This window comes from Ambystoma mexicanum, chromosome 11 (genome assembly GCF_040938575.1).
Source record: "Ambystoma mexicanum isolate Mex_15411 chromosome 11, UKY_AmexF1_1, whole genome shotgun sequence".
In the NCBI taxonomy this organism is placed as follows: Eukaryota; Metazoa; Chordata; class Amphibia; order Caudata; family Ambystomatidae; genus Ambystoma; species Ambystoma mexicanum.
Window position 1 is genome coordinate 1,111,011,670 of NC_090934.1, and position 27,644 is coordinate 1,111,039,313.

At 43.3% G+C, this 27,644-nt stretch overlaps 1 protein-coding gene across 2 annotated transcripts in view; it reads left to right on the forward strand.

The window, feature by feature from the left end:
- HYKK (hydroxylysine kinase) overlaps positions 1 to 27,644 on the forward strand; it is a 380,097-nt gene that overhangs the window by 149,267 nt on the left and 203,186 nt on the right. For both annotated transcript variants that reach the window (XM_069624419.1, XM_069624418.1), the window contains exon 2: positions 8,427 to 8,785. In XM_069624419.1, the coding sequence (XP_069480520.1) occupies positions 8,437 to 8,785 (349 nt within the window). In that variant the 5' untranslated portion in view covers positions 8,427 to 8,436. The remainder of the gene's footprint in view (positions 1 to 8,426; positions 8,786 to 27,644) is intronic.

Sequence of the window (27,644 nt, forward strand, 5' to 3'; positions counted from 1 at the left end):
TACATTTATTCTCTTCAACACTACTGCCTTTGGAGTTCCCCACTATGCCCGAAGCAGCAGACCATATAGCCTTTTCGGTGACAATAAGGCGAATCTCTATTTTCCCAGCCATGCCTTCCAAATACAAGTCCAGGGAGCGTTGTAAGAGATAGGGTATGTCTTAAGTTTGTTCCTGGGCTGATTTTGTTTGCTTAGATTGTTTAGCACTTGTGGCCAGTGTACCCACTGCACCCTCATCCCTAGCTTTCCTTTTCACCATTTTTGGACTGAAAATGTAAACACAGTACACCTTAAATGCACCTTAAAAAGAGAAGAAAAAGAGACTATAAAATTCTAGAGATAAGACACCTAAAAATAATAGAACAATAAAAGCTATAACGACAATGGCCTATAATGGCATCATTGTCATGTTAGCCATGCGAGGCTAAAGTCCATCAAGCATGAGCGAAAACACCAACAGTCCACAAGCAGAAATGTAAATGCAATCCACCCCAGGTCAATGTCTTAATAAATCTGAGCCGTGTTAAAGAACCGCATCAAACACCCAATCCTTAGGTATGCCCGGGGAGGGAGCCACGGAATGCCCAACAGCTCAAGGAGCAGCCTTAGTCCATCTCTCCCCCCACCCCCGGTAGCACTGACACAGGAGGGAGCTTAGTACGCCTCCAACCCTTATTGGAATTTTCGAGGCAAATAAGTCAGTCCGGAAGAGGGACAGTTTTAAGCGCTCCGGCTTTAACAATCCTTAATAGTCCTCAAGAATGAGCGGTTGCCTCTATCTCCAGTCACAGTCAGCAATGGGGAGGCATGTAACTTACTGACTGTCTCCTTGATGGGCACCCCTCTGCACCGCTCCACCACGAAATTGGAATTTACGAGGCAAATAAGTCAGTCCGGAAGAGGTACAATTTTAAGCGCTCCGGCTTTAACGATCCTTAATGGTCCTCAAGAATGAGCGAGTGCCTCTATCTCCAGTCACAGTCAGCAATGGGGAGGCATATAACTTACTGACCATCTCCTTGGTGGGCACCCCTCGACACCGCTCCACCATGAACCACCAGTAACCACTTCCTCCTCCACTTCCTGCTCCGTGCTGCGCTCTGGTGTGAGTTACATGCTTCTCCTCCAGTGACTTTGGGCACTGAGGACAGACTGACAGACCTCCACCAGTAACCACTTCCTCTTCCACTTCTGCTCTGTGCCCATTTGGTGCCATTATGGTAAAAGATAGGTAGTATCAATGCAATAATATGCATGCACTGACTCAATGGTGAACATGAAGTCATTGAATCTGGGTGAACTATTGAGCAGCTACACAACTATTTCTTGAATTTGGATCTAAGATGAATCTGTGACGGTGTCAGACCAGGATGCATGTCAATTATCCACACTTAGAAAGTCACCAAACAAAATGGCTGTTGCAGCTTCCCTTCCACCCTTTTTTTCGATTAAAGGGCCACACTTTCTTCTAGTAAACGAGGATCAAAATAAATGCTTCGAGTTGTGTTTTTGTCAGCATCATTTCAAGTATGACAAAGTGGCCTAAAGTCATACAGGCTGACCATCTATCCATTGTAACATTTAGCATCTTGAAAATCTCTAGGTGCTACTGAGTCTCTCTGTTAGTCTATTGGTGACTACTTTCCTAAAACCTTCATTGCACACACAAATCTCACTGGAAAACAGACAACTATTTCTTATGGCACTTCCGCAGGGATTACCTCTGATTTGTACCCCTCCCTGGAAGTCTTTCAGGGAAGGCAACCTTCTCCACCTCGCCACTCTTAACTCTCGTTCAGCTGTCAAACACTCCTCTGACATCTGCTGTCTCCTGGACGAACTCGACCTTTCTGTCCTTGGTCTCACCGAGTCATGGTTCACGGCCAGCTCTGTCACAAGCTTTGACACTCTCCTCCCTGATGGCTACAAGATCCTCTCCGCACTGAGATCCAACCGTTCTGGTCGGGGTGTAGCCTTGATCTCCCTGAGTGGATTCCTGCCTCAGTCATTCATATACAGGCCTACTCCTCCTTTGAATGCCTGGTCTGCAGGCTCTCTCTCTCTTCTGGCCACTCTGTCACAGTGGCTACTATCTACCGGCCACCTGGTCTGATCATCTCCTTCCTCTCCATGTGGCCAGACCTCTCTTCCTGCCTCCTGGCCTTGACCACTAAACTCCTCCTCCTTGGAAATGTCAACATCCTCCTGGATGCTTCTTGTCCTGCCACAGGACTCTTCTGCAGCCTTTGCGACTCTCTCACTTCCTCTACCACTCAGGCCAAGCCTACCCCTACACTGCCACCCACCTTCTCAGTCATTCGACCCATGTGTCAGCTGAGGCTTTCTCTACCCCTCCTGCACCTCTGTCTGACAGCCACCCTGACTTAGTCCTTTCCGTGCTCCACTCTGCTATCTCTGATACTCTCGATTTACCTGCCCCTGTTATGAGGATCCATATGAAGCCTAAAATCAAGTGCAACTGATGGTACGACTCAGACCTCGTCACCCTCAAACACAACTGTAGGGTGGCTGGGAGGAAATGGTTGGCATCTTGTACACCCTCAGGCATACTGGCCTGTTGCCTGCTCCAAAGGTAATACTGACTCCCTGTCCTCACTAAGAAGAGAGCTCACATCCAAGCCCCTGTTTTTGCGGCATCTAACAACTCAGCCAAAGTCTTCAAAATCTGCAAGGAGCTGGCCAATCCTGCTGCAGTCTCTACATCTCATGTCCCTTCCCAGGCACTCTGTACGCACCTGGTTTCTCACTTCATCTTTAAAACTCAGGACATCCTGTCCACCCTCTTTGCTTCTCCTGCTTCTCCCCCCACACTCTCATCTCCCTCCTGCCCCCCTGTAGCCACCCACCCTCCCTTCTCTGCCTTTCCTCTCTTCTCCCCCGATGAGGTTTCTGGACAAGTCTGATCCATGAAAACCTCATCTAAACAGGTTCTTACCTGTTCTTCCAAAACCATCAAGGACCACATTGACACCCTCAACCCAGCCTTGGCTGACTTCTGCAATCACTGCTTCACCTCCAGTACCTTCCTCTCCCCCTGAAGCACTTTCTAGTGCACCCTCTTCTCAAGAAGTCTTCAGCCGACCCCTCCCTTCAGGCTAATTATCGCCCTATCTCTATCACTCCTTTCCTGGGCAAACTCCTTGAAAAGCTGGCCAACTTCCAGCTTACGATCGTATGGTATGTCTACGATCGGGACGTGAGAGCAACATGAGCAAGAGGCCATTGTGAATAACGTGACGAGATTTGTAATTTATTGACGGTGATCTACCTGAGAAGACGAGGACTAATTACCAACACAGGTCATTACCCTCCTGGGGAGCTCGGTACGGACTTATGAAAGACCACTACGCTGAATGCTGGTCTATGCATTTTGCAGGACTGGAGGGACATTGAGTTTCAGCTCCCAGTAGTTCAATGGTCTACTCCTACAAAGTCACAGTGTGCAATTAACTAATTAAAAAAACAACGGCTGGCAGTTCCATGCAATTATTATCAGCGATTACAAGCAGATGTTGCTAGTGGCAGAGAGTAAAAGCACCTCCACCGATACAACTGTAATCAGATTCCGCAGTGGCCCCATCCGGGCTAAGGACGCCAGTGCACAATCACGCTTAGGCTTTTCCATCCACCCTGGCCCTTTAAAAAGAGGCAGCTGCTGGTGGGAACACGTTGTCTCTCAAACCAACCAAGTGATTAAATCCACCACAGTGGGAACTAACGGACCAGATTATGGACGATCAAATTGTTGACCCATTTATTGGGGTCACTATTGAAGACCAGTTTAGGCCTTCTATTTACAAAAAACATTGTGGATTATGTATAGAGGCAAATTAGCACCCCTGAAGAATTTCCTGTGATTTTATTGTGAGTGTATTGCGCGAGCAATGAAACATGTTGAGTTCAATGGGAATGGAGTGTAGTGGCAGTGAATGAACTATTGATTTTTTTTAACACATCTTTGGTCAACAACTATATTTTCTGTTACTAACTGATAGGTTAGATTAATCATAGTGTCTAGCCAGAAAATGTATTAGGCTTGTTTTCGTTTTTCCCTGTTGCATTCTATTTTTCCTGTTTCCATTATTTTTTGTTACTCTCTGTTGATTTCACAGAATATACATTGTGTACAGAGCTGCCTATTGTTCGTGTTTCTGAATTTTAATCGATGTTTATGAATAGATAGAACATTTTTCTGTCAACATTTTTTTGTATTATTTTGAGTAGTTCAAAATTTGGTTGATTATTCCGAATTTGACTGATGGTTACAGCTTAGCACCAAGTTGCACAGTGGTTCACCGTCTCTCCTTGTAAGGGTTAGAGAGAACACATGTTTATTCCCCCCTGGACCAGAGCACTGCACACCAGCACTTTTTGTGTTTTTTTTTTATAGGTTTTATCTATTGTGGGGCTCGTTGCCGGTTGTGCAGGATATTAGCTGTGCCCCTACCTATTTGTGTGTTAAAGACATCTTCCAGCTTAACCTTCACACTGAATCTGTGGGCTGTCTCCATGACCATCAGTCTGGTTTCAGACCAGCCAGAAGCACGGAAACTACTCTCCTGAATATCCATGAAGGACTGCTCTCTAGCCTTGATTCTAATCTCCCCTCTGTGCTCATCCTACTTGATCTCTCCTCTGCCTTTGACATGGTTAACCATGCCATCCTGCTCAACCGGCTCCGTGATAATCTGGGTATCACAGGCTTTAGCTTGGTTAAATTCTTTCCTTTCTGACCGACCCTCCCAGGTCCAACTTGGGTCCTTCCACTCCCCTATCTCTCTCTCCACCTGCGGTATTACCCAGGGGTCTAACCTCTCTACCTGGCTGTACAACCCATGCCTGGCACCTCTTGTCCACTGCATTGCTTCATTCTGTGCCAACTTCCAGTGCTATGCGGATGACACCCAGCTCGCTTTCAGGCTCCCCACTGCTGCCTCTTCTTCTTCTCTCATCCTGGATTGTCTGTCTGCAATCCAAGAGTGGTGCACCACCAATGATCTCTGCCTGAATGCCAGCAAGATAGAGATCCTCCTCATTTGCACACCTGTACCCCTCTTTCCCCTCACTCTCTGGCCGGCCTCCCTTAGCCCTCCTCCTGCTCCCACCTGCGAGGCTAAGAACCTCAGGGTTATCTTTACTTCACACTCTCCTTCTCTCCTCACATCTCTGACGTCTCTAAGAAGTCAAACTACCAACTACACCTCCTCAGAGGTATTCCTCCTCTCCTCTCCTTCCCCTAGAAGCTCACCTTCTCTAGAGCTCTGATTCTCTCTAGGCTTGACTACTATAACAGCTTTTTAAATCTGTCTGCCTCTACTCTCTGTCCTCTGCAACTCATCCAGAACAGGACTGTGTGACTTGCCTCAAGCCCAGGGATCATATCTCTCCAGCACTGAAATCCCTCCATTGGCTCCCAGTGGCTGCAAGGGTCAAATTCAAGACCCTTTGCATTGTCCACAAGGTCTACGGGGGCGTGCAACCAAAATATCTCCAGCTTTCTCTTCTGAAATATCTTCCTAGTCAAGTCCTTCGCTCCTCAACCTCCAACTCCTAGAGTGTCAGGCGCTTTTCCAAGCAATGAGCTGGGGGCAGATATCTCTCTTCGGCGGGGGCTCCCTCCGGAACTGCCTCTCTGAAACTTGAGCAGAACCATCTCTGGTTCCAGAAGCAGCACCAGCCATTCCTCTTTGCTTCTGCCTTCTCTCTTCCTCTTCCCTGCTGATCTCCTGTCTGATACTGCACTGGTTACCTGGCTACCCTCTGAACCACGGGCCCAGGTCCCTGACCTCCCAGCTGCACACATGCACTGCCCCCTGGCATGCCTGCACTTGGGGCTGTATCTGTAACCCTACAGTCCCCCCTACCTGCACTATCTATCACTTGCTGTTTTTGCACTTTGCCTTGCACTGCCAACTTCTGGCCGCACTTTTTGTTTCTTGTTGCTTAGATCCTATGTCCTGTACTTGTTCCTCCTCCCCTTCCCTCAGCACTTTTCCCCTCTTTTCCTCTCCCCTGCACTTGCGCGGTCTCAATATCACTGGGCCAAGTAAGATTGTTGTCTTGTCCCCCCTTGTACCCCTCCCCTGACTCGTCGTGCTTTGAAACACTTGTGTATGGGCACGCTATAAATAAAATATCATATCATATCTTATAACTTCCCTCCTCATAACCATGACTTTTCGCATCCAACTCTTGCAGAATTCAGGCTCTCCTGCAGACACCTGCCTCCTGGCCCTGTAGAAAGATATAAGGACTTTGACCCAAATCTGCATTCTATGCTTTGTTTTCAGAAAGTCATCCGAATTGGGTTCTGCACGACCCATCCCCTCAACTTAAAACATCTTACATCAAACCTCTACCTAAGAACCTTACCATAAACCTAAATTACCCTCATAGTTGCAGGCCCATCCTTGATATTCCCTTACACAGCAGAGCTTCTGGCACAAGCTCTGTAGACTTATTATGTTGACTTTCTTGTGTGACTTGCAAGCAGGGTTTTGGCCAAACCAAGGCACTGAAATTCATCTCATCTCCCTTTATGAGGACCTCAAACATACAGACGAAATGACTTATCCTGTTCCACTGGTTGTATTGAACCTCTTTGCTGCTTCGGACAAACTCAGCCATCTCATCTAAGCAGACATACTATGGTAACAAATCCTGAAAGTATGCAATGCACTCGTACAAACTATATGTTTGTGTGGTCAATTTAATGATCTTGCCCACAAGTTGCATGCAATAATTGTTTCTCTGAAATGTATAGCCAAGAGGGTCACTAAAATCCCAGGGTTACAAAATTAGCTTATTCCTGGCTTTAAAATTACTTAATTCAAAATATTCTGCTGCAGAGATCAATTCAGAAAAAGCACAACGACGAATTCCTAATATATAATCTTGACCTACACATGCTTCACACTGTCATGTTCTAATGAAACTGACAATGCACACGTCTTCAGGTCCCTGTTATACCTCTTGCTTTCACCTACCCAGATAAATATCTGCCAGCATTTTGAAAACATTTTCTTCAATTGGTTCGCTTTACATAATTTGATTCGAACATTGCAACTATTAGGGCCCCTTCATGATGCTTTGCACTATGCTACTTTGGCTACAGATGCAACAATTGGAACAACTGCATGTTTAAAAATAATTATTTGGCAAGGTTCTTTCTCAAATCATAGCAGGTGATTCATGAACCAGTGCAACTATCACACAGCGATCGCTACTATATATTTGAAGATGGAAGTTTTGACGTATAGAGCCTCATTACGAGAATGGAGGTAGCCATGGAGCTATTAGCTCCATGGCTGCCTCCGTTCCGGGCTCCATTACCGGGTTCCTGCAATGGGGACTTACCGGGTTACTCCGACATAGGAGGACCCGGTAATTCCTCCTTGCAGGAGCCCATCCCCATTCCCATTTGAGACTCCATAGGGCTCAATGGGGAGGGAGGTAATAACGGGCAGATTACATCTGGCCCGTTATTGCCTCCCTCTTCCCCTCGCGTGACCCGGAAAGCACGCCTGGTTTTACCATGCGTGCGATCCGGGTCCCGCGATGGGAAGCTCGTAATTGGCGCTCCCATAATGAAGGGGGCCACTCCCGTACCGGCCCCCTTCATTACGGGAGCGCCAGCCTTATAATGAGGCCCATAGTCTTGATACAAGAATAAGAAGTTTGAAATGTGTATCTTATCGTGAATTGGTCTACAAGAGAGTTTGGGCAACACAGTAAAACAGTGAGGGAAGAGTGATAGTGAGGGAAGAGAGCGACAACTCAACAGGTGGCAGCATTACTAGTGGAGGCACTGGGTGGTTTTGTGAATGGGTAGTATGGAAGAAATAGTATAGCAAAACGGATGATCTGGATTCAAGACAGAGGTTAAAGAGGTGGAGAGGTAGGAACAGGTTATAGTTGCAAGTGTATTCATGGTCTGTCGGGTGAAGGGATCCACACCCCACATGAAAGGTTGGCAACCCACGGGATATGTGCCATGCACAGTAGAGCTAGTGGGAGAGAATGGAAGTAGAGTGGAGGGAGCAGTGGCAGGTGATGGTGTTGAGAAGGTGGAGTAAGGGGTACTGGAAGGTGGTCAAATAAGGGCAAAATATTGTTTCTTTTGAATTGCTTTATTTTTGCTTTATATTTAGTATTTGCACATAATTTATTTTTTTATATTTTTACCTCATTATTACTTCCTGGTTTTTGTGTTGGTATATTTTGCTGACTAATATAACATGAAACCAATTTTGACAATGTGGTGGAATGAATGTGGTATGATCAAACAGTGAGTAATTGGACAAGGACAGTGAACGTAAAATGTAGGGGTTGAATTTCAACGGTGTTTCATTTTTTGATATTCTCACCACATATTCATGGTAAAATGTATTATTTTCTTTTATTAGCTACAGTAAAATGTCAAGTGAAAAGAAGCAACCTGAAGCATCCTGGGACTGCGGAAAGCCAGCCCTTAATGATACACAAGCTGCCCATTTGATCGAAGCTGTGTTTGGACTACTGGTATCCGAGATCAAGCCGCTACCCAGCTACGATGACCAAAACTTTCATATAAAAACTACAGATGTGGAGAAAACTACAAATGTGTCTGATTTCGTCCTTAAAATAACTAATTGTGAAGACAGTAAACATGGTGACTTTATAGAGATGCAGACATATGTGATGATGTTTCTTAAGGACAAAGGCTTTCCCACGGCTGCTACAGTTTCAACTAGAGATGGAAAAGTTATGTCTCTTGAAGCCATAGGTAAATAGACATTTTTATTATAAAAAGAACAGTGTGTGGCTACAGTTTAACTTGAAACCCAGGCATGATTTTGATGAATAGTTCTTCTATTTTTAAATATTATATAAACATTGGCATGTGTCTGTAAAAATAATCACAGCCTCATCATGTTCATCTCAGTTACAATCAGAGTAAGGGCCTCATTACGAGTATGGAGGTAGCCGTGGTGCTATTAGCGCCATGGCTACCCCCATATCGCATACTGGGTCTGGGTTACTGGTATGGGGACTTAACGGGTCATTCCAACCTTGGAGGACCCGGTAAATCCCCATTCTGAAAACCATTCCCCATTCCCATTCGAGCCCCCATAGAGCTCAATGGGAATGCGGAAGGAGCTAATAACGGGTCCGCAAATAGCGGGCCCGTTATTAGCTCCCTTGTCCCTTAGTGGCTCCCGCTAAGGGCGGCTGGTAAAACTGGCAGCCGACATAGCTTACATGGTGGTTGTCATTGTCCTGTTGACGGACTGCACCAGGTATGTTCTGGCACAGCAAAAAATACACAAAATCTGCTTAAATCATGCTTTCATTCAGAGATCAGAAGAGTAGCCCGCGCTAACGTGACTAGGAGTTCCGAGAAGGTGCAGGAATCCCAGCGTGTGTATGTTTCCATGAAAAGCAACTTTCCTTGATTTTCTGTGACATCCACAACCATTAGAGCAAGACTACTCATTTTGACCAAACAGGCCTTTCCTCAATATAAATGTCCAGGGTCTCACTTAACAAACCTCCATATAACTTCTCATGATCATTCCTTAAATAAATAAGGAAAACTGATTTGTAATATTTGTAACTGCAAAAGATGTGAAATCCACCATGTGTTACACATGCCAGCAATCTGCATCTGTGTGTGGATGGTGTATGGTGTGAGAAACCTGAAGGTGTCTCACCCGCTAGTCCCCGGGGATCTGTCATCCAAGTGGCCAGGACACAGCCATCGCTTTTGGATCCAGTTCCTGGGGGTGGACTTGTGTGGGAGGATCACCTGTATGAGTGGTCTTCTAGGAGTGGAAGTGGGACACCGGAGGGTGAAACGCGGTATCTCCTTCCCAATAACACATTTTCCCCATCCTATCCGGTAGGAAACCTATGAATTCCTATGAATTCACCTCCCCACCCCCATTCCAGAGACAAACACTTTCTCATGGACAGGTCACCATGAGCGACAATGGACTAACACCCAAGCTGTATACCTGACATGTCCCAACACAGGGGTCAGTCAGAGTCAGGCAATTACTAATAATTACACACACCTGACTTCCATCACACTTCCCAACATGGATAAAAGGTGGAGCACGAAAGCACTCTCTGAGCAAGGCAAAACACACGAGGCAGCAGCAGTTCTGAGATGGCAGTTTAATACAAGGAGAAAGACGGCGAGACTGGAGAGGGTTGCAAGGAGGGGATTGCCTTTGGCCTTTTCAGAGGAAAGTAACCGCTACATTCACAAATCCTCAAGGATAAGAAATATAAGACCTGGAGATAAAGCTGAAGAAGGTGCATTTTGTGTCGAAGGTACCCGGGGCTTTCCCACATCGATAGCCAAGGCAGGTAGGCGGAATTACCGCTGTAGTACTATACTTGCCTCCGACAACAAAGTTGCTCCAGTAAAGTCAGCACAACCGGTGAGTCGGGGAGACTCATAGCAGACCGCTCTGTGTTAGAACCAAGGTTGCAAGCAGCAACATTGTATGAAGAAATGTGCAAAGACCAAGGCGTATGTGGTGAGCAACGTGACTATAATTGAATTTCCAAGAATACCTGAACTTTGTAAACCAAGGCAGATACTGTACACAGAGAGGTCCAGCGCCACGTGGGTGCTCAATTAAAATGTGTAATACTTGAGCAAGTTAAGCTTGGAAGTCGTTGGGAGATATCCACAGGAAATTATTGCAGAGAGAAATCCTATGGATTGACTTCTTAGACTCACTCAGCCGGAGAGGGATGAATTGTGATTTTGACTTGATGTGTTTTGTTTGAAATGGGGCCTTAGAAATGGCATGGACTGACCTATCCCTCCATGGATGACTTCACACTCAAATGTAGACAGGAGCCTTACATCTTGTGATTGGAGGGAACACCATAATGTACTAGATGTGATGCCTTGCAATATAGATGAATGCGAGTATGTTATACAATGTCGTACTATTATCTTGAACTACGGACATTCATTGGAGTTTTGTGACAATTGGATTGATAAGATTGTGAGTGCGGATGGGCCCGAGAGCTACACTGGAACTACTGACATTCATTGGAGTTTTTTGACAATTGGATTGATAAGATTGTGAGTGGGGATGGCCCAGAGAGCTACACTGGAACTACATACACTAAGCTTTTGGAGGTAAGTCCTTTGCCCTCATCCTGAGCTTCATTCAGGACCTCGTAAACCATCGCGTTACACTTGTTTATCTTCACCCCTTAGGGAAAGGGCCCCTGACGGATTAATTCAGTGGTCTCTGCCCCTTTCCCTGGTGACTCTAATCGGGCCGGTACAGGGGCCTGAGCAGATACATATCCCCCCCCCCCCGTGCACGCCACCTATTTACACCAATTCCTATGTAGTGGCCCTCCTAGACCTCATATCATATCATAACAAATTCTCTAGCCGTAATGATTTCCTCTATCTAGTACTTATAATTGAGCTCAGCAAACTCATTATCAGAACCTGAAGGAATCCCAACCTTTGATCTCTACCACTTTGGTTATCCAAAGGTACTGGACACCGCCTATACAGTGCATCACACTTAATCCCATCGGGGGCTACGTCATGACACATTCCATTCTCCAATTAGCCTTCAATACAGATATTGAGCATATACTTTAGACAGCGTTATTATACGATATACAAAAATCATCCTGTTTTGATCGGATTTAGGGTTGACAACTTTATCCGTCTCCATAGCAACATTAAAACAACCTTGTTCCCACACCAAGATGGTGGGGACCCGACGTGACACCAGCGCGCATTCGCACGGTTGCCACGACGACGCATTAAACAACAGGGCCTCTGCTGCGCACACTCTGGATGTACGGCTGCATTTTTCCTCGGCACCCATCAGGTAAGCACCTTCAGCTACAGATATGCAGCATACTACTGGCAATCATCTCTTTTAATAAATAATGCATGCAGATCTACATGATATACCAATGCTTAAGGGAACACCAAGCCGGGTCTCTTGTATTCAGAGGTTCCACAAACTGAAGTCTTGCGCTTTTCCCTATAGGGAATCAATTGTGTATAACCACAGAATTTGTGTGAATATTGTAAACACAAGTTGTCACATATTGTAACCTACATGTGTATATATCGATCATATTCGTTTTAACATAAATTGATGTGCACTCGATATATTGTATTAGCAATGCCTTATGTGATCCATATATGTTTTATATGGGTATTCTCTTTACGTTGATGAGATAAAGTTGTGACCTTTTGTCCACTTCTACGTTTTTTGAATTACTTCTCTCTATTTACTAAATCTTTATGATTTTTGAACGGTTTGTCAAGACCTTTGCTTTATCAAATACAAGTTTATCATCCTATTGAAATTCCTGATCAATTGAACCTTTGTTTCTATAAGTTGGCTTACTCACTCAGGGTTACCGAGACTTTAGACCACCCTTTTCCATTTGGGACTAGATGTCCCCAGAGGAGTGCACTTTAGGGCTACTGTGTGGCAACATGCGGTTTAGTTCTGCCTGCTCATTCAAAAGTCTCTGTACAGTATCCAACAAAGAGTGTCAAAATTGTGAACTGTGAAATCGAAGTGATCCTGCAACGGGTCAAGCCAAACCCTGTGCACATTCAAAGGTCTTTGATAGCTATAGCAAACGGAAATTGGTCTGAGCCCGGCTGAGGCAGACTAATTGGGAAAAGGGGACTGAGCCAGGCTGAGGGAGATCTGGGGTGAACCGTGAGTCACCCAAAGAAGAGGTGTATGCACTGTGATAGGTCCGAGCCCGGCTGAGGGAGACTGATTGTCAGAAGGGGATCTGTGCCCGGCTGAGGGAGATCCAGGGTGAATCGTGAGTCACCGACCTATGTGAATATTTAGAAAGGAACTTTTTGTTTGTTTGATACATCGGGCCCTCTGAATAAAGAGACTTTGATTATGTAACAGTCTTGGGCATAGAAGGCCCTGTTGCTTGTAACAGAACTGTGTCCTCATGCTGAAGAAGCCCAAGAGTGTGCTATGGTCGAGTTAAAGGCCTTGTCCCATGCTCAAAATGTGTTTTCATGAACATCCTGACTTGTCATTTTGTGAACACTTCTTTCTTTTTCATGAACATTTCCCCACACTATTTGTAAATCAGCGGTAAGGATTGGCAATAGTTTTTTTTTAGTATAGGCCCTTTTATTTTGACTCCACTCCACTAGGACTGCATTATTATTATTTGATGGTCATAGCTTACTCCCATCTTAGATTTAGAATTAGATAGGTGTTTATCATACCCTTGATAGGGTTCAACAAACAATCTTGAACTGTGGTCACTTATGTCTGTCTTACTTTGATACCATGCCTTCCTTACAATGGTGAAAAGGTATTGGGGATACTACAAGAAATGGATATGCCAGGAAATAACTTACTTCAATGTTCTGAAACAATATCAATAAAAAGCTTTACATTACGGATCCCCAGTATTATGGCTGCCTTTCATCAACCCTTGTATAGGGGATCATCACTAAAAACAGTATGTTTCTACTTTTTTTTCTGTGCCGGAAATGTCACTGTACATCATTGCTATGATGGCGGTCTGTTAAACCCTTTGACAATCATTTGTGTACACTGCTTAATGCTTTCTCACCTATAACTGAATGTTCCAGTGATTACTGTGACTCGCTGGAAAATTATACTTTCAATAAATATACCAGCGGGACTGATAGGCTTTCAGAAAAAGTCAGCAAAACTGAAGATTGATTTCTGGAAGGGTTTGAATTAATCATAACCACCAGCAATCAGGGACGTCATTTTAGTTCTTCCTTGCTACCCCTGTGGTCTGCCTTGCTACCCCTACCCCGTTACAAAGTGAAGCTCCTGGGCTGTGGCCAGCACCATGTGGCTCTTTGTTCAGGCCTCTTTTTAAAAAAATTAAAAAAACAGGGGTTTCCACAAGTGTAACACTTTGACCAATAACAGGATAGCACAAGTGCAAGCACTGCTCTTTGAAGCAAGACCACGCAGAGCAACAGAGGTTTGAATCCTGGATCTGTGCTTAGAAACCAAACTCAGGTATGTATTAGGTGTGTTATAAAAACCAAGGAAATAAAATAAGAAACAATAGGAATAACAAATAATGGGCCTCATTACAAGGTAGGCGGTAAGGGTTTACCAGTACCAGTAAGGGCACCGGTACCGGTAAACCCTTACCGCCTTACTACGAGGTCCCTTTGAGGAACCCGACCTTAATGGCTGGTGTAGACCAGCCGTTAAAGTTGGGACCCGCAAAGGGACCTTGGTGCTAATTACGGTACCACAATTTGCGGTACCGTAATTAGCTCCTTCCCTATTCCCATTGAGCCCTATGGGGCAAAAATGGGAATGGGGCAGGGCCATGGAGAAAGGGGGAATTACCGCCCCGCCAACCTTGGAATGGGGTGGTAATTCCTCTTTTCTCCATGGTGGTACGGTATGGTACTGGTGGCAACCATGGTGCTAATAGCACCATGGTTTACCGCATAACGTGTAATGAGGCCCTATGTATTTTGCTTTTCGCAATTACTAGTTATAGCATGTTTCTTTCTGCCATATTGTCTGTTACGATCATCACAAGCCATTCCATCTTGTTTTCCTCAGTCCCTTGACGCAGTCCCTTGACGCAATCCTACTGCCTAAAAGCTTGTGTACAGTGTAGAAATCTTTGACCATAGCACATAAAGTGGCCCTTGATTTAATTGTGCCACAATTAATGTTTTGTTGGAATGTTTCAATATTTCCTATCTTCATGGCATGCTGTTCAGGATGTTTGCTAAATTAAGAGGAATTGTTTGAGGGATATCAGCTTGGTATGCTCTGCGCCATATTTCATTTCAAGGGTTTTGAAGGTGTCGAATGTGCGTGAAAAAATGGACGCAGAAAAAGTTCCTCTACCTGTGTGGTATGTGCAGATTGTCTTTCACCCAATACTCTGCGCCACTGTTTGTACGAAAAGAAACTGTTGCGAGTTGTGTTAATTGTAAGTTTCTTTATAATTTTTTTGGTAAAGTCAGGGCAATAGCTGTTTTATTTAAAACAAAACGTTTTTTGTCATTTTCATACATGTTGAAAAAATTACAAAGTCCATTGCATAAATGCGATACAGTAAAATAAGAGAATACGGTAAACATTGAAAATCAATAATCATGTAGTCACACCATAATAATAATAGAGATGTATATTCATCATGGAGCCACAGAGATGTGGGGAGGAGGGCCGGGGAGTTTATTAAGGGTTGGGCAAGAAAATGAGAAAGGAAAAGAAAGAAAACAAAGATAACGGTAAGTACCTTTGAGTTAGTCCGTAAAACATTGGCCCTCATTACAAGGTTGGCAGAATGGGTTTACCAACACCGGTAATGGTGCCGGTGCCGGTAAACCCATTCCACCCTATCATGAGGTCTACTCGCGGGACTCGCATGGGCGAGGAGACCAGGGAGCTAACAACGGGCCTGTTATTAACGAGCCTGTTGTTAGCTCCATCCCCATTCCCATTGAGCCCTAATGGGAATGGGGATGGACCGGGTCCGGGTTCCTCGGACGAGGAATTACCGGATCCGCCCAAGGTTGGGATGGTCCGGTAAATCCTCATTTGAGGAACCCGGGCCCAGTATGCGGTAAGGAGGCAACCATGTCGCTAAAAGGTTACCTCCAACCTCTATTCTTCTGTCAGTGCCAAAAATAGTTTCTCAACAATAATCTACATTTTTTAATGGTATCAGCCCCCTTACTTAGAGTGCTGTCTTAATAATTTGTTTTAAGTGACGCGTGGTTTAGTTCTATCATTCAAATGCTGGTCATGTTGTGGTTCTTTCAAAAGTGGATGCTCTTTAACAAATCCGTTTTTGCGGTAATCTCTTTAGCACTGTTTTTCTGAAACCCATATTCTTAGAATTATGTTTGCCATATTTTTGGTCTGATTCTGTTACACATACATTCATGCTCGAAAATTCTCTTAAAAAATAGTCAGTTATGCTATGCCGGACGTTATCAGGCCTACATTATAGGAATAACTAAAAGATTTCCCCTCTTACCTTTTCTTTCCTCAGATGTCCTTTTTCTAATGTTGGCTGTGTGTCACAGGTTAAATCCCTCCTATAATATAACGATATTCTGTATTAGTTCATGGCAGACCGTTCTGATGGTTTATTTGGTTTACGTTTGACTTCTGCATGATAGCATGATGTTGTAAGGACAATATGGTATCATTTCTGGTTTTAACAGCTTTATTCTGCAGATGCTGATCGCCTTGTTTGGACTGATGTCTGTTGCTGTATTGTTGGTCTCCGCCGGGTGACTATTTCACTTTCACCCGTTTGAGACCGATATTTGCAACATCTAGTTGCATCTAAACCTGTGCTGTGTGCGCGGCGTGATTCAATGTGCAATATGTAATTCCTTATTATTTCGGAACTCCGTCGCATCTAATGACTGTTGGTTTAAAGTTTTATGGGGTCGGCTTGTGGACAGGGCTTACCTGCAAACTCCTTGTCGTGGTCTCACGCGTCGGCTCTTCTTTACTTTCAGGGATGCCGGGTCCGCCTTGTCTATGTATATAGACTTTTTTAATGGTGACGCTAGTCCTTTCTCTATTCCGGGTGCTCTATTTTGAACAGCGGCCATGTTTGCGATCGCTAGCCATAGTAATCATATTGACTGGTGGATCCTTCCCATAGTTCTTACTACATGAAAATTGTGTGTTTAAAACATGCATATTGTTACGGATAAAGAGGGTTTGCACTTTGCAAGTGATCAGGGCCACACAATTCCAAGAAGAACTAATGCTTAACTTAAACTGTCATTATTAAACTGGTCATTTTCATTTCGATTGAACGTTGTTGTTGTTAGTTCGTAATGGTTATAGTCTTCCAGCATAATGTCCTTGGGGTTACTGATTTCTCAAATTGTTTTCTCACTTGAATATTAGAGGGAAATCTCGTTTTCTAAGTCAAAGTTTTATGCCCAATGTAGTATCATACCCGGTTTAATACTGTCTAGGAATGTAATTATATACCTGGTGCAATTGATCTCGCAAGATGTCTTCTCTATTGGCTGCTAGGTGATGTTCTTGTTTTCTGTACCTCTGGGTTATTGTCCCCCTAGGGGTATATGGTCTATTGAGTCTGATGTTTAGTGTATCTCTAATGGTCTATTCTTGTTTTACAGAAAAAAGTCATGTATTCCCATACTTACACATACGTCCTAGACCAAAATTGTTTTACAATTGGATACATTACATATAGTGCAATCAATATGGTACAATACTCAAATGTGACTTATTTACTAATTTGTCTTATTTCACAGCACAAAAATCCTTATTTTAGGTATGTTCTCTACAATCATGTTGTCCTCACAAGGGTACTCCAACCCCAATCTTGTATGTCACATATAGATAATTGTATGCTCACCAATAATTCATAACCATCGCACACCCATTTGGGTTGTATTATACATTGAAAGAGTACCTAATCTGGCAAGACTGTTACAAATGTTATTGTATTGGCAAGTACATCAAGTGTAAATCATATAAAAGTTCTGGTCTCTACAGGAATTATGCTTCCTCCTGTCTTAGGCGTAGTTCTGTTTCCACCCCTGTGACCAAGGGTGACTTTTTGCAGACCTATAAATCTTATCTCTTTTTTATCACTCATCTGATGGTTTCATTGCCAGTGTTGTGCCAAAGTTAGTGTTGCATCCTGACTTCCAATCAATGATATGTGTTCACGAATACGTGTCCTTAGTTCTCGTATTGTGCTACCTATATAAATGAGTTTACAAGTGCACAAAATTGCATAGACCACACATTTAGATCTACAGTTGATGTTGCTTTTATTTTGAGTTGGATCCCATTCAAATCTTTAAATTAGTCTGTACTGTTTAGTGCGTATCTACACATCGTACATATGCTGCATTTTCTAAACCAAGTCTATGTTTGTTGTAACCATGAAGTTAAAGGTTGCTTCTTGTCTTCCGGGAGTAGTGACGGGCTCAAATTAATCTTTAAAGTTTTGGCTCATCTTTAAATTATCGACCGATGTTCTTCCACAAGGTTGCAAATATGTGCGTCCAGTTTAGGTAGATGGCAGTTTCAGAATCTTCCTAATCATTTAGTTGTTGTGGCAAAAAGTCGTAATAAATGTAACTTTCTCCAACTCTTGTTTTCCCTTTTGCTTTGTTTGTGTTAGAGTTTGTTCTCTGGTGGCTTGATGGGCTCTTTTACATGCCACTTTGATACATTTATTGGTGTAACCTCTTTCTTTAAACCTGGTAAATAGTAAGTCACATTCTGTTTAAAAATTGTGTGGGTCACCAAAATTTCTTTGAGCCCTAATGAATTCGCCTTTAGGAATGTTCCGTTTGACAGGTTCATAATGTGAAGTACTTGCGTAAAGTGTCAAATTTACTTTTATGTCTTTGCGATATGTTTTTGTCATCAGGTGATTCCCGGACACATAGATTGTTAGGTCTAGAAAATTAATACTTTCTCTGCTGTTAGTCCCAGTACATTCAATTCCTGCTTGGTTTTGGTTGGCTCTTGTCATGAAATTGTCCAATTCGATAGATGTTCCTTTCCAGAGCAAAAACACGGCATCTATGTGGCGTGTCCATAGAACAACAGTTTCTGTACAGGCCTTGTCCGTGTACACATATTGATCTTCAAACATGCCCATAAACAGGTTTGCTAGGGCTGGGGCATATTTGCTGCCCATCGCTATTCCTCTTTTCTGTTCGTCAAATGTATTGTCAAATATGAAAACGTTATTCTCCAAGGTTGCTAGAAGCATTTCCTTTAGCATATTTACAAAGTGATAATGTGAGGCTGAATCATTTTTGAAAACATAATCTATGGTTGCCAATGCTAAATCATGCCTTATCGAAGTGTACAGGGCTTTCACATACCATGTGGCCAATAAGTAGTTTGATTTCCAATTTATTTGTTCCACAGTTTTGATGGCTTCTGTTGTATCTTTTAAGTATGCTTTTACTCCTGGCACTCTTGGTCTTAGTAAATTGTCGTTGTATTTGGCGTTCTTTTCCATAGCCCATCCAATACCGCTGACAATTGGTCTCCCTTTGGGTACATGTTTAAATGGTTTATTTACTTTAGGTAAAAAGTATTTTGTTGGGAGCCCACGTTGTTTTATGAGTAAGTATCTCCTCTCATCATCAGTAAGTAATCCCTTTCGATGCCAACCTTGAAATAGATCACCTAGGTCTTGGATAATTTCTTGCTTTGGGTTTGTTTGCAGTATTTCATAACAATCTGGTGTACAGAGGTGGTTATTGGCCATTGTTATGTATTAATTTATTTATTAACATTTATATAGCGCACAGCAGCCCTGAGGCATCGTGGCGCTGTTACAGCAAACAAATATGTTTACAGGGAGCATAACAGTCTACAGAACTTGCAAAAAGCAAGCTTAATTACAAGACGGTCTGTTTGGTTATACATACTTAGTTACAGTCAATAGAAAGGGGGTGCGTTCAGCAGGTAACAGTGGGTGTGTCAATTGAATAGTGTGGTTTTGAGGCTTTTGCGGAAGGTAGTGAGGGACGTTTCAGCTCGAAGGGCATTGGGCAGGGCATTCCAGAGTTTGGGAACTATGTGAGGAAAGCCTATGCCCCCTCCTTTAGCCCTTTTGATGGGCGGGATGTGCAGTTGGTTAGCGTGGTGCGTTCTTCTGGGCCGCGCAGAGGTGTCTGCTGATGGTTTCGGATAGGTAGGAAGGGGCAGAAAGGCTAAGGCATTTGTGAGTTAATGTAAGAGTCTTAAATGTCGTTCTTTCCTTCACCAGGAAAAAGCCATCTTCTATGCCAAATCGAATGCCATCAACCTCCGAATTGCTAAAGCTGGGCATCTCGTCTGGATTGTGTAATGTGATCTCTTTTTGGGATGTTGAGTGCTGCTCTGAGCTAGTTATTCTGGACAGTTTGGTTACTGGTTTAGGATTTTTGCTGAGGTGCCAGCAAGGAGAACATTACAATAGTCTAACTTGGCACCAATTGTGGCTCTGTTGATAAAGAGGCAGTTTTGGTTGGAGAGGAATGGTTTGATGGCGTTTAATTTCGTGTTATGGGCAGAAGCGGAAGCAATGGCACTGACCTGTTTGTTCATGGACAATATGGAGTCAAGATAGATCCCAAGGGTCTTTACTGAGGAGGAGGCCGGGATGGTGGTTTTGTCAATGATGAAGTTGCTGTATTTGTGGTTCAGTTTGTCCAATATTTCTTTGCGACCTAAGAGAATGATCTCTGTTTTGTCTCCATTGAGGCATAGTCCATTGGCTGCCATCCAAGCTTGGATGGTGGAGTATATTTGGAGAAGGGCTGCAGAGTCGTGGTCATATGAACCGGTGAAGGGTAGGAGAACTTGTGTATCATCGACATAGTTGGTGTAGTCTATGCCGAAGCAGTCCAGTTTGTCAAAAAGGGGCTTGGTAAATAGGTGGTAGAGGGTGGGTGCAGTGCATGAGCCCTGGGGAACACCATAGTGGGTGGTGGCGTGTCTGAGAAGACTTTCATAGCTCTACCTTCTAGGAAGGAGGTTATCCATGAGGTGGCCTGTTGAAAAAGTGGGCTGCATTGGTGAGGTGTCAAGTAAATATTTTGTGATCCACAAGGTCAAATGCGGCTAAGTCCAATAGCAGTAGGAGGGCTGGTTTACATTTGTTCATTATCTTAGTTATTTGTTTTTTTAAGTGCCGGAGTGCAGTTTCGGTTCCATGGCCTTTGCGGAATCCAGATTGTCTTTTTCCTAGGATGAAATTGATTTAAAGGAAGTGCTGGATCTGGTTATGTGCATCTTTATCTAAGATCTTGAGCAGAAAAGGGACGGTGGTAATGGGGCAGTAGTTGTTAGGGGAGGAGGGATCAAGGGAGGACTTTTTAAGAAGGGGCGGATCCATGCTTCTTTTAGAGTGGACCGGGCGCTACCTGAGGTGAATAATGCATTCATGAATGCAGTGATGAGGGGGGCCAGGGAGTCAGCGCTATCTTTAATGATGTTGGGTGGACAGATGTCACCTTTGCACGTGGATGGTTTGAGGTGTTGGAGGAGTGCTGTGACTTCAAATTCAGAGATATCTCTGAAGGAAAAGAGAGGGGGTGGAAGCTTTTGCGTGCGGGTCACAGGGGGTCAGGCTTGCGTAATGCGATGCGTTGTGCTTGTATTTTGTCTTGGACAAGAGAGATTTTGTTTAGAAGTGCTGCCTGTATACTGGTGCACCAAGCTTGATCTTTAATGATTTCATCGGGGCTGTTGGGTGGGTTGTGGGGAGATCTTTGAAGATGGAGAACAGCTCTTTGGACTTGGAGTTGGCTTTAGAAATCCAGACGTTGAGGGCATTCTATTTGACATAGAAGATGGCTTTTTTTGTATTGCGTCGAGGTTCTTTTGAATTCTTCAATAGTGGAGTCACAGGGGTTCGACTGCCAGTTGGTTAGGGCTGTGCTTTTGTTTGATCGGAGGACTAGTAAGTAATCCATAAACCATGAGTTGGTGTTCATGGATTTCTTTTCTTTTTTAGCTTCAATCGGAGCTATTGCGTTAATGGCTCTAGTAAGAGTGAGAGCGTGGATATCGGCAAAGGTGTTACGGTCATTGGTGAAAGGGGTATCAGTTCCTTGACATCTAAAAAGAGGCAGAGGTTGTTTGCTGTGAGTTTTGTGGAGCTTCTGACCATAGCTGGGGGAGGGGCATAGGAGCGTGGTTTGGTGTTGGGCTTGATGCAGATGGAAAATTGGATGCAGTTGTGGTCCGTCCAAGGATATGCCAAGTTGGAGGTTATGTTGGTGGAGCAGTTGTAGTCTGCCACCCAATCAAGGGTGCAGCATTTAGCATGGGTGGGGTGAGTGACTTTTTGTGTGAAGCTAAGGTCTTTGAGTTCCCTAGCATGGGCTGAGGCTTCTTTGTCCCTGGGGTCGGTGAGACCGAGATTGAGGTCACCAAGTAAAATGGTTTTGGTAGAGTTTTTTAGATTATTGCTTAGGACGTGGAGGAGATGCCCTTGGAAGTCGGGGCTGTGCCGGGAGGCCTGTATATGATATGTATATTTATGGTGAAGTTCGCAGATAGGAGTAGTTTGGCTGAGAGGAGGTCAGTGTTGCCTTCCCAGGCTATAATCGCTCTTGTTGATTATAATGTTCCCGCCCTTGTCTGCCTTCTTGATAACTATTTCTGTGTCGTGTTTTAGGTCCCTCAGTGCTTGATATTCTTTCATTTTCAAATTATTTCGTATAGTTTTTTTACCTTTGTTTCTCCACTGCTTGTCAGAAATATCATTCAGGTCCTTGGTGACTGATTTATAAAATGCATCAACCATGTTTTCTGGTGCGAGTTGTGGGGTAAATTTTGATTTAGGTTTAATTTCCTCTTGAAGAATGCTCACAGGAATGATTTTGAATTCTTGCAATGTGTGTTGTACTAATTCCTGTAGAAATCTTAGGATATGTATGTTGTCTAGTTCTTCTATAGTTAATTCACTTCTGACAATTGGTTCTTGCGGTTCATAATGGCTGGTGACTTGGGTTGCAAAGTACATTTTTAGCTTCAGTTTTCTTACAAACTTGAATAGCTCAATATGTACTTCTGTGGCATCATATTCGGATGTAGGTGCAAAAGATAATCCTTTATTTAATAGAGTGATTTCTTCTTGAGTTACTGTTTTGTCTGATAAATTCATGACCAAATCCTTCATTTGTTCTTTCTGGCCGCTTCTCTCGCGTCAGCTCTAGTTAATCTTCTGTAACCTTCTAGGGCATCTGGGTTGCCTACATCTACCAGACCCCCTGCTTCCTCTCCTCCGGGCGTATGTTGTTTCTTCTCTGTGTTGCTCGGCAGCTGAAAACAAACTTGCTTTTGGGCTATGTTTCTATTCCTTTCTTATATCTTCGTATCTGATTGAGGAATCCATGTCCAACCTTGTTTTTAATTTCATCTTCAGATGTATCCATATCTCTTTCAGGTTCCGAGACGGTGTCAGAACTTCCAGATGACGTGTTTGGTGTACTCCCTCTACATAACGGTTTATTGTACTGATTGAATTTTTCTTGGAAAGTATACACCCTGTCATCTTGCTAATCTCTTTTTTCCCTAAAAGAATTTTCTTAGTTTCCTCATCTTAATTTCGTCTTGATACTCCCTCAAAATCCCCTGCATTTCCTGGTAATTTTTCTCTTTAGTTACTTCGAGTGCTTTTGTGTCAGCTATTTATTTTTTGATGACTTCAATTTGTTCTGTTATTCTTTTGTGTTCCCTGGTTGCATGTTCGACTAGCAGCTACAGCATGTTTTTGGAGCTTGAATTTAGGTTCTATTCCCAAAGTTCTGCTAAATCTGTATCCTCATCCTTTATAAAGTCTGGGAATATCAATATACGTAGTCCCCTCTGTATTTGTTGCTTGGTTAGGTAATTCTTAAGAGAAATTATCTCCCAATATTTATCGATTTCTTTTCGGGAAGCTTGTTCCCTTTTAACAGTTGTATCTCAAATCTTCTCATTTGGGAGTACTGTTAGTAAACCCTAACAGCCAATAGAGGAGACATCTTGCAAGACCAATTGCACCAGGTATATAATTACATTCCTAGATGGTATTAAACTGGGTATGATACTACATTGGGCATAAAACTTTGGCTTAGAAAACGAGATTCCCATCTAATATTCAAGTGAGGAAACTATTTGAGAAATCAGTAACCCCAAGGACTAACTCAAAGGTACTTATTGTTATCTTTGTTTTCTTTCTTTTCCTTGCCTTTTCCTTTCTCATTTTCTCAACCAACCCTTAATCATCCTCCACTGACCACCGCCCCTCATCTCTATGGCTCCATGATGAATATACATCTCTATTATTATTATGGTGTGACCACATGTTTATTGATTTTCAATGTTTACCGTATTCTCTTATTTTACTGTATCGCATTTATGCAATGAACTTTGTAATTTTTTCAACATGTATGAAAATGACAAAAAACTTTTTTGTTTTAAATAAAACAGCCATTGCCCTGACTTGAAGAAGGCACAAGAGATGCCGAAACACGTGTCTCACAGAGGGCTAAAATTTACAAAATAAAATATAAACAATCTAACAATTAAAACAACTCGCAACAGTTTCTTTTTGTACAAACAGTGGCACAGAGTATTGCATGAAAGACTTTGGGCCTCATTACGGCTTTGGCGGGAGCCATGCCGCTATTGGCGGCATGGCTGCCACCAAAACCGGGTCTGGGTTCCCTGAATGGGGAATTACCAGGCCATTCCAAGTTTGGAGGGCCTGTTAATTCCCCCTACAGGGAACCCAGGCCCAGACCTTCCCCATTCCCATTTGAGCCCCCATAGGGCTCAATGGGAATGGGTGCAGGGAGCTAACAACGGGCCGATTATGACCGGCCCGTTGTTAGCTCCCTGGTCCCCTCGCGGTACCCGGTAACGAATCCTGGTTTTATCAGGCGTCCTTACCGGGTCCCGCGAGGGGACCTCGTAATATTGCGGAATGGGTTAACGGGTGCCGCCACCCATCACCCGTTAACCCATTCTGCAATTCTTGTAATGAGGCCCTTAATCTGCATATGTTCAGGATGTTTGTTTGCATGTATGAGGTAACGAGTGCCCAGAGTATGGGATATGGTGTGAGTGTGATGCTTTCCTTGTGCTACTCTAAATTCTTTAATACACAGTTATCAACATCCCAATGGTATATATTTTGCCAACCTCTGGAGCCTGAAAAGTATATGAACGCAGGCTTGACATGTGGCCAACTTTGCACCAGACCTGCAGGTGAACTGGCCTGCTGTTAAATCTCAGTTACCAGTTTAATGGTATCCACTAGAGAGTGTGATTTACTTTCTGACTTTAAGAACATTCAGACATGTAATTGGTAATTTTACTATAGCCAGTAAGATGGCTATAGCCAGTAAGATAGCTCAGTGGGTTGAGTGCTCGTTGCTGCGATGTGTTTGTGATCTGCAGTGTGCAGGTTTGAATCCCGGCAAGGCCAACGCAGCCTTTCATCCTGCTGAGGTTGATAAAGTTGTACCAACCCAGGATCGGCGATATTGTATGTATATTTGTTCTATAAAAAGTGCTTAAGCATAAGTGTTATACAATAACACATTATCATTTGGCCTTGGATGTCTGCTTGCATTCACAGTAATTTGGTAATATGGGCCTATACACACGATACATGTAGTGATCCATTCGTATATGAATTGTATATCACATTACCACTTCGAGTGAAGTCAAATAACATCACTTTATGTGATGCCATCAGGGGTCAAGGGTCGTGTGATGTTACTTCCGCTACCCCTGGCATTTTGGTGAAATGACGTCTCTGCGAGTAATGCTCTCAAACGAACATTTGCCAGCCTGTCATGACACTACAGAAGGGGAAAGACAATATGCAAATCATACTTTGTCCCTCCCAAAAATGTGCAGCCCAAGCCAACCTGCTAGCTCACATGCCTTCTTCACGAGACCACAAGCAACTCCAGACAAGTGCCAGGGTCAGTGAGCATCGATGTCATTCCAGCTATCACATTTTAGTTTTGCTTTTGGAGAACTTACTTCAAACTGATTAAAAACCTCTAATACCTATGAGAACAGGGCATTTAACTCTGTGGCAAAAGCTGCCCTATTAATGCATGCTTAGAAAGTCCTCAAATCTGACCCTGCTGAAGTAAACTTTTCATCGTACAGTACTGCAACGGACAGAGACTGAATTTGCACCTGTGCAACTTTGTGCGCGCTGGGCCCACCCTAACCAAATAGAAAAATACAATGGAAAGAATCATTACGTCCAATTCATTAGGGATGTCAGTATAGGCACGATGAAAGGAACATTCAATTTTGGCAAATATTAGAGAGAGGCAACTTTAATGCTAAATATTTTACAAATAATCCATTCACATGTCGCCTATTGAACGCCTAAAAATGAGTAATCAACCCAATGCATTTTGGGATCCTGTCCCATCTTCAGGGGTACATTCTTAGTCCGTTCTTACAACACAATGAAGACATAATACCCTTGCTAGACAAATTAAACACAACTCATTGTGACCCACTCACAAATGCAAAAAGCAAACTAAATTTATAAACACTAACTTCCTCACACAGTCTGTAACACCTATCACCTTGATTGATAATAGAAGACCGATCAATTTCGCATTTTTCTCTGTAAACACACTGCAAGACATAATGTCCATTATTAAAACTCTGTATGTAATTAGTATAATTATTATTGTTCTTTTATAATTCACTTTATACCAGAGATTGGTTTCTAAGTGTGGGATCGGGATACAAAACTGTGTTGCACTGCGTTGTCTTGCTTCCAAGAAGAAAGTGTTGCCCCTGAGCTATCACTCCCACCATAATATAAAGTCTGAAAAAGAGTCACCACCTGTTAATATAAACATACCTCTTGAAATGCAGACCTCCATCCCAGATTTTCAAGTATAGCCTGATTTTCTAACCAGTCTTGTAATTCATGCCCCACTGCACTTTATGACCCTCTTCTGATGGAGAACCACTCTAAGCGGAACAGCATAAGAGGCAACCTTCCTCAATCCATTGCCCTGAGAAAGCCCTCCGGCTTAGGCAATGTCAGCAGTGTGTTGTCTGTGAACGCAGCTGTCTTATTGACCTTTCCCCAAATGGAATCCCTTCTATCTCCCCATTCGCTCTTATTGCTGTCAAAAGTTTTTCCAAGTAGATTGCATAGAGCAGGGGGGAAAGAGGGCAACCCTCTTTAGTACCCCCCTGGATCTTAATGGGCTTGGATAGCTGGCCATTTTTTGGCAACGTCAAAGATGGGTTCTGATAGTTGGCTTTGACCCTTGTTAGACATTTTTCCCCAAAGCCCATTTGCTTCATTGCTGCGAACAGAAACCCCCACTCCACCCTGTCGAAGGCCTTTTCCATGTCTAAAGCTACTAAAACCGCTACGATTTTCTTTTTGTTGGCCTTTTCTATAAGGTGAGCTATCTTCCTTGTATTATCGCTCATCAGCCTGCCCTTGATGAACCCAGACTGTCCGTGATCTTTGTACACCAAATGTGGAATTAACTAATTGAAAGAATCCACAGACCATGAAAATACATCTGCTCTCCATTTATCTTTTATACTGATAGACATTTTTCCTAATTCTAATCCCCTTCATCTGGCTTCTATAACATCATAATGCTTCTATCTCAGCTGATTGCTTCTAACTCCTCATATTGCTGCTATCTTCTCATATTTCTTCACTCCATTTCTACTCCTTCATGTCTCACAGCTGTAATCTGTGAAATATCTCTGCTGTTCCTGGGTTTAGGTTCACACACTGGAAAATAAATAACATTCAAATGAATGGGTAGGTGTCTATTGAGGTCTCAGAGGAATAGATTGATAAGACTAGGCCTACCATAGACAACATCATATGCCCAGTGAAACGCCAACACACTTAACCCAACACAAGTAAGCTTCCACCCAATAAGGTGCCCTGAATATGCACTTTTATCAAAAAATTGCAAAGACATAACTGACAAGAGCGGTGTGGCTCTCCTCCTCCTCCTCTTGTACCTATCCATAGCCTTAAATACAATCAACTACCCCTCATTAGTGTCCACATTGAAAGACATTTGAGTCCATAGCATAGAG